Source organism: Sitodiplosis mosellana, unplaced genomic scaffold (assembly GCF_009176505.1).
Source record: "Sitodiplosis mosellana isolate CC-2019 unplaced genomic scaffold, AAFC_SMos_1.0 Smas_scaffold_6197, whole genome shotgun sequence".
Lineage (NCBI taxonomy): Eukaryota > Metazoa > Arthropoda > Insecta > Diptera > Cecidomyiidae > Sitodiplosis > Sitodiplosis mosellana.
In genome coordinates this window covers 8,856,782-8,869,957 of record NW_022601438.1, presented here as the reverse complement: position 1 = coordinate 8,869,957, position 13,176 = coordinate 8,856,782, and the positions used below count along the sequence as shown (strand labels likewise).

The 13,176-nt window shown below is 36.1% G+C and overlaps 1 protein-coding gene across 17 annotated transcripts in view; it reads left to right on the top strand.

Moving 5' to 3' along the window:
- The window catches only part of LOC129577173 (single-stranded DNA-binding protein 3), a 32,152-nt gene that overhangs the window by 8,606 nt on the left and 10,370 nt on the right, over positions 1–13,176 (top strand). For 6 of the 17 annotated variants that reach the window (XM_055463765.1, XM_055463763.1, XM_055463759.1 and 3 more), the window contains exons 2-9: positions 5,738–5,872; positions 5,989–6,073; positions 6,144–6,221; positions 6,333–6,419; positions 8,059–8,163; positions 9,623–9,709; positions 9,799–9,847; positions 11,441–11,470. In XM_055463765.1, coding sequence (XP_055319740.1) covers positions 5,738–5,872; positions 5,989–6,073; positions 6,144–6,221; positions 6,333–6,419; positions 8,059–8,163; positions 9,623–9,709; positions 9,799–9,847; positions 11,441–11,470 — 656 coding nt within the window. The remainder of the gene's footprint in view (positions 1–5,737; positions 5,873–5,988; positions 6,074–6,143; positions 6,222–6,332; positions 6,420–8,058; positions 8,164–9,622; positions 9,710–9,798; positions 9,848–11,440; positions 11,471–13,176) is intronic. The other 11 variants (XM_055463766.1, XM_055463773.1, XM_055463772.1 and 8 more) reach the window with 6 other exon arrangements.

Genomic DNA, 13,176 nt, shown 5'->3' with positions numbered 1-13,176 from the left:
TCAGATTTAACCAAAAACGCGTAAATACGCACATACACTTACTCACTCAATATAGCCCAACACACACACACATACACACATGCATATACAAACGGGCGGGAGCGTGTGCGCGCGCTCACGCTCACACACGCACACAAATGCACACGCCTGCCGCGTATATTCGCCGTAAATAAATGACTGTATGAATTTTCCGAATGTACGTGTATAAGTAATTGTGTGTGTCTTTTTCGTTGCGATTTTTTCTCATCGAGTTTTGTCAAATGTGCAGAAAATGAGCCGCGTACATACATATTTATATATCTATATAAGTGTGCATTACATTTAGAGAGAGAGAGAGAGAGAGCGAAATCGAGAGCCAAATAAATGGCCGAAAATATGTGTGCGTGCACAATATGTGCAGGGTGTCTGTCTAAGCATACAAATTCTAGTTCTCGACATTTGCAAGAATTCATCTCGCTTATTCGTTTGTGTCACATTTGGTGTGTAATATTTAACGAGCGCCCAGCGACAACAGCGGCAATGTAATCAATACACCCTGTCGTACCATTCCGTATATATACACACATTTATAAAAAAAAATTGTTATTTACGAAAGAAGAGGAAAAAAAAAACACACACGCCAGTAAAATCGGCTCTATGTACCAAACACACAACGCATAAAATTGGTATCCGAGAGCGCGCGCTGTATATAATGTTCCCGATGTTGTTTGTCTCTCAACTCTCGACTATGTTGAAGCACTGTGCACCTTCTTACTGTGTGCATATATGTATGTATAGGCTAAATGGCGCTCAAAAACAACGCGCGCTGCTTCAATCGCATTCGAAATACACATTCGAACATCTTAGCCGAACACGAATGACAGAGACAGCAAGGTAGACAGATGTGGCACACAGCATGGCAGAGAGAAAGCAGAGTGAGTGAGACACAAACACACACACAAACACACATACACACAGATAGAGAGTGAACGATTTGCGTTCATGCAAACGATCTACACGCGTTCTCATGCAAACGTTTTGTTTATTTGTTTGTTATGTTGCCGTTGCCTATTCGTTTGTGTTCCCCTTCTTTCCCTTTCTTTCGTCATCATTCATGCAGTGTATGTTTCTATTGTATTTCACATTCGGTTATTTGGTGAGCCTTCATGCGGTGAAACAACTCTATTAAATTCACCTAGTGAGCCAACGATGGTGTATATTCGCGCTTCCAAGCGTCATTCGGTACATACATATAGAAAAACAATTCTCTCTCTCTCTCTCTCTCTTTACATATATATATATTTTATATACTTGGGGATATGTGTGCGTGTCACACTGTATACGCCACATGCCGTATGTGTACGTGGTGGTGTTGTGCTTGCATTTGAATCGGTCGAATCTGTGTATGTCTTTCTCTCTTTATCTTTCCCTTATTCCCGCTTTCTCGTTCTCGCGCGAGATAGGGACAATTCAACTAAATCTTCAGAACGTGAAAAGTCGGTATTATACACACCGAAAAACGTTACCACTATTTGCCCCTATACGACTGTGACTGTCGCTCTTGTTCTCTGCCTCTCATTCTGCCTCTGTCACGTTCACACTCGATAAAGTAAATAAACGTTTTATCAACACACACACACACACATACTATGGCATGTTTTTGAGCATGGATTAGGTTCGTTCATGTATTGTTCGCTTAAATACACTTAAACTCCTTTTGAATATACAGACAGTTGGTCATGTCTGATGATTTTTGATGCATCTTTCGATGGCGTTCTATTCTCAAGCGCTTTTAATGCATTTCCTGCAATAAAACGAAAATAAAAAACGAACCCGAAACAAGATCGAATCGAATTATTCTTTTCTCTTCTTGACCAAATGCAAACGGCCCAGGATTTTGGCGAAAATATTGGCCGTTGTTACGTTGTAACAAGTGTTGGTATAACCATTTTCAACAATCGGCCAATTTGATTCGAAAAATTTGTTGCCGCTCGCTCGTTCGCTCTCTTTCACTCACTCACTCACCCAGTCTCACGAATAGAGCAGCGTGTCGTAATCAGCCGACGCACGATGCACTTGACGCTACATTAACTTAGAATATTCCAGCGTTGACAAATTTATCTATGCTTCAACAATAACAACAACAGGGCAACAGCATATCAACACCAATGAACAAACTTTTTGCCATATTTTGTTTTTATAGTTTCATTGAAACTTTTGCAATAAAAGAAATACCAAACGAAGTAAAAGAAGAAAAAGAAGAAGAAGAAGAAAAATAACACACAGAACGCCGATTGAACGGAAACGCAAATCTTTGGCAAAGTGTGTTTCCACGAGCAAGAGGTGCGCGCGCGCACGCTCACGTTCGCGGTACCTGTTATTAGACACAGACTGGCAAGATTTCGTCACATTCATTTGCACATTGAATTTGTACGCACGTTACGTTGTTGTTATATGCGTGGTAAACACTTACACACGACTAATATTCTCCTCCTTCCACCACGAAGAGATCTTTTATGCATGTGCATTTCGTAAAATGCATTTTGTCAGTGTGCATAAATCATATTTGTTCCATATTCATTCACATTCATGAATGCGATTGAACGAAAACTCATGGCATAGTTTTTTTTCCATTCTGTCTTACTTTCATCATTTGTTGTTGTTTTTTCTGGTCGATAGAAGGGGAGCGAGGTATAATAAAGATGTGCATACAAAACCATTTGTTTAGGCAAATGTCCAAACACATTTTAATCGTTGGCTATTTTTCCTACCTCCTCAAACCATATATGAATGGTTTAGAGCGAAAATGTAATACAGAAAAGTTGAGCGGAAAAATGTCGATGATGAATGAGCGGAAAAGGGATACCTATATAGTGAACTGTGTAGTGAACTATATAGCTATCCCTTTTCATTTGACATTTTTTCGCTCAACTTTTTTGTAATACATTTTCGCTCCAAACCATTCATATTCGGCCCATTTTTGCGGTGTGCATACATTGAGCGACATGCGATTGGTCGAGTGAGATAGAAAGACCGAGGAGAGAGAAAAAAGACGAGATTTTGTCATTGCAATTTTTACTGAATCGTGTCCTACACCACACATGAAATGAAAAAAAAAAAATAAAAATGGTTATATTTACGTAAATATGAAATCGATAAATTGTTTGAGTATATAAGCTCTCGTGGTAGCACGCAGGAACAAGCACGTAAAAAAAAAAAACAGACAACACAGAGAGCGAGAAAAAAAATTGCGTCGTGTAAACATATCGTAGTGAAAAAGAGAAATGCACAGTTAAAGGATGCAAACCGATGCATTTTGCTTGATTATGTCAAAAACCGTACTTTTACCCATCGCCAAAATTCATTTCATTATTTCCAAATGCATTATTTCTTCTTGTTTTTTTTTTTTGCTGTTGCTCTGCCGTTGTTCGTGTTCGAAGTTCATCGGTCAACAGTGTGACGAAGTTAAAGTGAATATTTTGATGCAAATCTGATTCGAAACCGATTCGATGCAAATGAAGCAAAGCAACAGAGAGCTGAAGAGAAGAACAGTGGAATGAACGAAAAAAAAACTGTGTGGATTTGTGTATGGATGATTTGATGAAGGATGTTCTTCTCTGTTCGTTTTGGGAAAATGTTATTCTGGTTTGTAGGGCGATGGGCATATTTTATGCAAAAGAAGAAGAAGTCATCGTCGTCGTCATCGCGCTATTTGCCGCTTCATGTTGCTCTTGCACCATGTTCTTCAGAAATAATTGGCGCATTTGTTTTCAAAGCCACTTGATATGATGGACTAACTAACTTCAAACCCATTGTTAGCACACACACACACACACACATACAGAACTCGCGCAATGCTTTCGCAAAAATACAGAGCAAGAGCGAGTGAGAGAGAGAGAGTGAGAGAGAGAAATGTGAAATGAAATAACATAAAACATATTGTTCGCCGTTTCCAGAGCGCTCTCATCATGCTGCTTGTTTTATCAAGTGATGACGGCAGAAGTTGCATAGCATTCCGGCGTGTGCAACGTTGCGATTTCACGGCAACAGCAACGACATCAACAGCATAATAGGGTAACGCACAGTCGTACAAACATTGTTACTACTTCGGCTGCTGCCGTTTTACTATTGAAGCACAGACAAAATTGTAAAAAAAAAAATTCAAAAAACGTCCAATGAGAGATATTTAATCCGAAATTGTGTGTCTCTCACTGTTTGTGTGTGTGCATGCACCAACAACTACCTGTGCCTCGATATGATGACCGTATCGAATGAATTGGTTTGCAATTCTGACCGTCCATCGAATCGTTATTTGATTGATAAATAACATTGGGGCATCATGGTTGGAGAGTCTGAGCCATGGTGGCAGCTCGATTCTATGTCAATAATATATGTATTATTTTCTACGTGTTTCATGTTTTTGTTTTTCGTTGGTTCAAAACAACAACAACAACAACGAAAAAAAAGAACGTTTTTATCATGTCCAGCAACATAATATTATTACGTGCAACGATGCATGAGTGCAAAATGTTTCCTTTTGAGCGCGCAAGGTAATCCGTTGTGAAGCAAATTCATAAAACAAACCAAAAACCATTGGACAGACTCTCGCAGCAGCGGCAGCAACGCGCTGATATACGCAAGCAAGCACACGAGTCTCATTTGAACACATACCGAAATACACACAGAATATGATATGAAAAAAAAGTAAAATAAAAACGAGCACATACCGAGTACCAAGTGGAATATTTAGGCCTCGGTAGCCGCATCGTGCTTATCTTGAAGCGTTCTACAAAGCATTTGTAAGTTTATCTCATGCATTGCGTCTCTCTTTCATTCATTGAAACGATGCGCGCGCGCTCTATTCGCTCTCCTCCTCTCTCTCTCTCTCTCTGTCTCTGTTTCTCTTGCTTGAAATTTGTGTACGTGCAAGGTATTTGGTTTTGATTTTGCCGTTTTGCCGTTTTGCCGCTGCTATTTCCACCACACAACAAAAAAATGCACACATCATGCCGAGCGCGCGCTCTTTCTCTCTCTCTCTCTCTCTCTCTCTCTCTCTCTCACATTCGGTAGTGTTGCATCTTTTGTTATACTTTAAATACAATCGCCTGGTTCACTCACAAACGTTGCAAAAACGTCAAACTGCCAATAATAATAATGCAAAGAAAACGCTCTCACTAGATGCTATCCGACAAAAGACTATGTGTTAAACGCACGAATTATTCAAAGGTATTCTACTGGTTCGGCTTTTACTGCTGTTATTGCTGCTGCTGCTGCTGCTGCTGCTGCTGTTGTTGTTGCTCACCGTTTCCTGGTTGAATATGCAACGAGACTGAATACTGAAACCAAAATAATCATCAATTTCGATGGCGATAAACCTATTTTAAGCAGAAAAATATTCCGCTCAATCGTTATTGTATTGAGAGATAGAGAGGGAGCGATCTGCAAAATGATTCCAAATTTATATGTCTGGCTCTTTGAAATCGGTGCGCTAAAAATGATGAGGTGTTGCTTTACGCTGTCTTTCTCCATGCGAAATGATGAATCATAATTCCACCATCACTCATATTCCTGATCACACTTTATTAATTTAGCCGTAGTGAAATTAGAACTTGATTGAAATGCAAATGCATTTTTTTCGCTTTAACTCTTTCTCCCAAATGGGAATCATATTTATTGCATTTGCTTGTAACTTGGTCAATTATCAACATCTGATTCATTGTTGTGCATCTTTTTCTCTCGTTTTTGTCTGAAACTTCAGATTGGCCCTCTATGTGTACGAATATCTACTGCATGTTGGAGCACAAAAAGCCGCACAGACATTTCTCTCGGAAATCCGATGGGAGAAAAACATCACACTAGGCGAACCGCCTGGATTCCTACATTCCTGGTGGTGGTAAGTATTTTTCTTCTCTTTTTTTTTCGTCTGTTTCCCCCCCCCCCCCCATTTGCTCGGCATCAAAGAGATTGAGTGTCAATTAATTTTCGATGCGATCTTTTCCATCTATTCAGTGTGTTCTGGGATCTTTATTGTGCGGCACCAGAAAGAAGAGAACAATGTGATCATTCATCCGAAGCAAAAGCGTTTCACGACTATGTAAGTGTTAATAAATTGAAAGTACCATCGCTTATACCAACCCATGAATAAATTGATAAATTAAAAATAGCCAACGATTAATCGTGATTTTCCTCATGCGCAACAGGGTTTTGTTAGTTCAGGATACGGCGTAAATGGCATCGGTCACGTAAGTTAAACCAATCTTTTTTGTAAACTGTCATTGATTGTTGTTGTTTTTTTTTTGAGAGTGTGGCAATCTGGTATCTAAACTGGAATTATTTTTATCCCCTAAATATAGAATGCTGGTCCTGCACCTAGTCCTATCGGTCAACTGCCACCAAATGAAGGAATGCCAGGTGGACCAATGGCACCAAACTTTTTTCCAGTAAGTTTTCGGTTCAGCTTATTTTCATAGATGATCATCGAGTGACGTAGATGAGCAATTTTTCGTTTTCGATTGCTACATTTTTTTTGCGACAACAAATGAAAACAACATTCGAAATCTCGAATGTGAAAACAGCATAATGAACAACAACAAAAAAAGAGAAAGACTGTAAAATAATGAAATTCACTGCATAATGAAATGACGCCGTCCATAAGAAGTTGATCGAATTTTATGTGACATTTGCTTCCAACGCGTCCAAATTCGGAGCACTTGAATGAATACACAACTATTTGTTAATTTTTTTTCTTTTGTTTGGAAATCTCTATCTTCGCTGCTATGCAATAATGATGTATTTTTGGAATGAGCGCCCATTTTTCCCCCTTTTTTGATACATTATTCTAATTAGTAAATTAGTATCTAATCATAGCAAATCGCAAAAGCAACAATAAAAAAACAAATCGCATATCACATTTTACCAACCCTCCCCCTCAAAAATCATTTTAAATCATTAATCGCACGTCAATTCATGTTTCATCCTTTTTTGAATGCAGTTAATATGTACCTTGCAAACGCTAGGAATCGATATCGACAGACGTCCTTTAAGCAAATCAATTCTATTTTCTGTTTGTTTATTGATCAATCGTTGTATGACAAAGAAAACAAGCGCGCAACACACACACACACACAGAAATCAAGAGTCTTAGAAACATGTTCGTGTCTCTCTTTTCATTGCGAATCAACAAAATTCTTGATGAAAAACCAAAATAAATTTGTAAAACTATGCCGCGTGTGTGTATACAAAATGAAAGCACATTTTATGCCATATATGATGAATATAATTTCTGTTTGGTATTTCTGTTTTACTTCTTGAACATTTCTGTGTTTTAATTTTTATGTTTTTCGTTTTTCTCACTCAACCAAAAGAACAAAACCTATGTATTTCATGTTATATTTCTGTTCTGTGTTTTTCCGCTGCAAATTTTATTATTATATTGAACTCAAACGAAACACTGTTGAATGAAAAAAAAACAACAACAACAAGAGAGTAGCATATAATAGACACACAATTGCATTATTTTATGCGTAAGTCATTTTTTTGGAAAGAGAAAAAAAGGAAGAAGAAAAAATCGCTGAAAAAAAATGTAAATTATGTGAGCCAGCGAGAGAGAAAACCCAAAACAAATTTTCAATGGATCAAATGCCAAAACGAGAAAATGACTCGAGTAAAATAAAATAAATATTTAATCATTTGACCAAAAATAAAATCACATTTTCATTCATTTATGTAGCCAGTGAATGGCAAAAGAAAAAGAAAAAAACAACAACAACAACGCCAACAAAATTATTTAGCAAAAACGCCACTAGCTAGTGGCAAAAGCAAACTTTTGAAAAGCAAATATCAATCGCAGAAATAATGTCTGTGCCGTTTTTGATGCTGTATCAAAGTAACAACAACAAATTTTGCGTTTTTAATCAGTCGTATATCGATATCGGTGTTGTGTTTCAGTTTAAGTTGTGTGTTTTTTTTTTAAATTCACGGTGTTTTGTTTGTTCGTTTGTTTGACTGTTTGTATGTTCTTTGTCGTGTTTGTACATTTTTTCCGTTTTTTTTTCGTTGCATTTTATGTGTATTTCACAGAATTCTACACTGAGACCATCACCGCCAACACACCCAACAAGTCAGCAGTCTCCGCATCCACAGCCACCATCTTCGCATAATCAATTGATGTCCGGTCAGGTACAGGTTAGTTTTTCGGTTGGTGTTCGGTTGTAAATAACAATGCAAAATGCGAAAACAAAGCAAAGCAAAAAGAAAATAACATATTGAATTGGGAAAAATGCTTCGGGAAATGTGGAGCTGAAATTTACAAGTCGATCTCTGGCTGATTCATTGAGAGAAAGACAATCAATTCTAACCTTATTTCGATCCATCGACACGGACTCAGTAGAATGAATGCGTAATTAAAACCGACGAATCGCCGCCACCTTCACTTCACCACCGTTTATCCTACACACTACCAACCCCAAACCTCACACCTCGTTCCATCTCCATTCATTTTTTGTAACTCTCAAAATCATTTTTATTTGTTTTATGTTTGTTGCACGAACAATATTTCTTTTTCTTTCTGAACAAAACAACAACAAACAAACTGTACCAACAACAATATGCCTGCCATTTTTCTCTATCTAATTTTTTATGCACCGTATCACAAAATTGCATTTACATGTTTACACGTTTTTCGATGCCCAATTCCAATTTTTCGACAATAGATATTAGTTTTGCAACAGCAGCGACGTTTCAGCGACGATCTACCACCCACTCAATGCGAACTGTTTCGATTCGATTCAAAAAAGTATCACGAGATTTAAACAAATACGAATCCTATAAGTAAATGTCACACTTCATGTTGCTCATAAGATCGCGATGCTTCACACACTTGATCGGTTGCGTGATCATATCTGGTGTGTGTGTGTGATCCAAACCAGGCACCGTTCATCTCTTTAATTTAGTTTTAGTTCCGAAGAAAAAAAAATGGTTTTTTTTAAATGTTTTGTGTAAAATTGTTTTTTGTACAAAAAAAAATCGAATTTAATTTTTGTGGCAATTTGTTTATATTTTGTCAACAAAAAAAAAGAACACAGAACACAACCGTTAACATCATCATTGTTTTAAATGTTTCTCGTTTTCATTTAAATGTGATGTGATTTGATGTCGTATTCTTACTAAGCCATTGTGTTTTTTCCCTTCCGCTTCTTACTTTTCTTTGATATAAAACAAACAAACAAGTATATTGTGGTGATATTAATACCTTTTTTTTCTTCATTTGGTGTATAGTATAAAATCAAGTGATTACAGTTGTGACTACAGCGATCGCATGCGATCGGCCAATTGGCACAAGTTACAAGAGAGTTTTTGTCAAACAGAAAAGAAAATACACGACGCTTGATCATTGTGCGCTTATATTCATATTAATGTCGGCATAAATCTAAGCATTTCGATGTCGTTGTTTTCCAATATGCGAAAATGCTTTGGGCATGAAAGCGAAAATTATGTGATATTTTCCGAGAAAAAAAAACGTTCAGATTTTGAAATAGTAAATTTTAGTTTAAAATTGGAATTTTAGATTCATTGAAATGGGCCCGAATGGGCTATAAGACATCGTTTAACTAAAATTGTACGTGTATTTTTCTTTATTTCATAGTCGTTTATGGGCGCGCCTCGGTATCCATCAGGTCCTAGAGGACCTGGCGTTCGAATGCCACAAGGAATTGGAAACGAATTCAATGGAGTAAGTATGAATCGGAAACGCTTCCAAAAACAAAATCAATCCGAAACACAACGTGTGCATACTAACATCTTTTGTACGATCATTTTCAGCCACCTGGACAACCAATGATGCCAAATAGTATGGATCCAACACGGCAAGGTATTTTTCTATCACACATTTTAAATTGAGTATACATATATACAGTTTTTTTCCCTTTCGATATATTATTATTTTGTTTTTTGTATGAAACTAGTAAAATTGGCTTTGTTTTTCTTTTCGAAAATGAACAACAACAAAAATTGTTTATCCTTAAACCAAAACCTCACACCACCAAAATTATTCCGATAAAATCATAAATTAACGAAAGCACATTAAGATCGCAAAAAGTAGCACTTGAGATGTGATTTTAGTTATCAGTATCTCAGAAATGAAAATCATTCCATTTGGCAACACATTGTCTCGTTAATTGTGGTTTTATTTATGTTTCTTTTTTTTTCATTGGTTTATCTTTTTTTAATTCGGATTATTCGTCAATGTTTTTTCCACTGATTTTTTTTTTCTTCGTCAACTTTTTTGGATTTTTGAACTAAATAGTAAAATTGTTCCTGTTGTTCCTCTCGAAGTACAAAATAAAAGCGAATTTTAGCTTGTAATTGAAGGGAATCGAAAACTAAAAAACAAAGAGAAATTTTTAAGAAAGCAGACACTGTGAGGGATTTAATTTAGCTGTTATACCATAGGCTCAAAAAGAGACACAGAAATGAATGCATTTTCCATCCATATGATTATGAGATTTTAAGCCGTTTTTTTTTTTTTTTGTTAAATTCAACTAAGTAGTAGACTAAAACCAATTCGAGCGAATAGAATTTTCGGAATGGCTTTTCCATAGATTTTCTGCCTTCTTACTTAACCATATAGCTACTAACGACATATTCACGTGAACCTACGGCTCACGATAAACGGTTATATCTCGCGTTGATTGACTCAGGAATTTCCGTTTTTTTTTTGTATTACCAATTTTCCAAGAACATCTATTCTCTCACAATTCAACTGTTTTAACACAACCAAATCAAGTCCTCGGCTGAGTCGGGACTTCGCGCAAATCAATCGAACAATTGTCACAAAGCGAGAAAAAATATTCCCCATCCCAAAAAAAAAGCGGGAAAAAATATTCTTTCATTAATTAATGAATTTCCTACTGAGTTCAGATGTGGAAAAAACGAACGACAGACACGTATTTTCTGTTCGCATTCGGCTGGTTGGCGTAGCAACAGACGATGACGATATAAAAGACAAATTTTTTTTCTCACAATTTATTTTGCCCTTTGATTTATTGAATTGGAAAAAAAAACGAGAAGAGAATAATGCACAAAGAGATACATATTGGAGAGATGGTATGTCAGTTGCCATGATGCAACCAAACCAGCTAAATTGTTAGTTGTGTTGATGTCATAGGGTGGCAGCATCAAGAAAATTCAAATTTTCGCGCTGTTTAGTTCGGAAAAAAATTCCGAAATTACATTTATTTGCCTATTGAAATTGAGGGCGCTCGCGTCGCTACAGTTGTCATTTAAGTTGTTTTTGGTCTTGCTGCCATCCGATGGTTGTTGTTTAATATCCCAGAGCGAAGGATAGAGAGGGAGAGAGAGATAGAGAGAGAGAGAGAGAGAGAGAGAGAGAGCATACGACAAACAAATGCAAAAATCGAACAAATTAAAATAAGAAATATTATCTCTTTTTCCTATTTTATAGGTGAAGCTGGCGATTTTGTAGCATGGCAAGGTAGGCAATTATATGTGTCGCTTGTCAGCTGCCTCTATGAATTTTACTTAGTTTTTTTTTCTGTTAACTTTTTTTCTGTTTTGGTTTTAATTTATTCACAAATTTGATTTCATACCTCTATTTTGAGTACATATATATATATAATTTTGTTGTTGCTTTACTTTCATTTTCGTTCAAATTGATGAGAGAAAAAAAAAACACAAACACAACTATGAAAACCACAAACAAATGGTTTTTCCTCTATTATCTCCATTGACATTTACTTTACTCGTAACGTTATTATAACTTTCCCTGAGTTGATTTTCTTTATTTGTACAATATGCATACACATTTACTCATTTTTTTTTGTTTGTCATTTATTGTGAAAGAAGAAAAACAATTAAAATCACTGCGCAACATTACGTTTGATAAATTCATGTGCACTTTTACAAAATTTTGTCGGCTGGAAACGAACGAAAGAGAGAAAATGACAAATTTTTTATGATTGAGATGCGTTTGTGAGCGTCGATTTTTTCTTGCGTCTGAAAATCTCAATGTTCTGAGTGATTGGCAATGTCATTTGGCAAATTTGTATTTGGCTTATAAAAATTTTGAAAAATTAAATCGATTCCAAAATCAAAAACCTATTTTTTTGAACAAAAAAATACACCCGAAATTCGTCAAATTCCAAATTAATCGAAATTTTACATTTTTGGACGAACAATTTTCTTTTCCAAAATACATCTGACTGTATTCTGACTAAAATGTTTAAAATGTTGCTGAAGAAGCGATCAAAGCATGTCCATGATTTACATTGCTCTCTGTCACACGCATGAAAATCGTTCAGAGAAAACGACGAAGCGAAAAAAAAATCGTTTCGACGGATCGTCAAACACATCGCATTTGGACAATTGCGTTTTATTGCATTTTATACCTGAATTGGAAATGGGGATGGACATCCATTTTTTTTTTGTTTTTTTCTTTTTAACATTTCGTTCATTCAGTTTCGTTTTATATATAAGTACAATTCGTGTCTCTCTTGTTTATTTTTTGGTTTTTTTCTTCTGCTGTGTTCATTTATTCCTTTCAACTGCATATAATTTTTCTTTCCTTTTTTGGATATTCGCTCTCAAAACCGGAATTTATTGAAATTCAAAGCGAACAACAACAAAAAAAAAAACGTTAGGCATTTTGAAAGAAATTTGTGTCATTTCTGCGTTGAAATTTTAAAATTTTGTTCTAATTGGCATTTTATCTCAAAAGACAATCAAAAGCAAAAACAAAACAAAAATTTCTCTAGACTACCGAATTGGAAATAAAGCTATTGAAGTTGGAAAGGATGAAATGAGCTGAGAGAACCGAGTTTTGTGCTCGCTTTAGAACTGAACGCAATACATGTTCATTGTCACACACAGTATTCCCATTTTGGTTGCAGGAACTATGATTCTTTTTTTACTTTTCTTGTTTTCAAAACGAAAAAATTCCGAAGAATAGAATAACGAGAACGAAGCAAAATAAATGCTCTCATTTGTTCAAAAGTCGTAGAATAACAACAACAAAACAAATAAATAGGTCACTGTTTCACTTGTTCGAGCAACTGTGAGCATCTGAAAATGCATTGCTTGTTAAAAAGTCAGTCAATGCTTTGTGATAGAACATTCATTGCAATGGTATTTTATTGATGCACATATATAGAAGGAAAGTTAAATCGATTCCGATGGCGATGG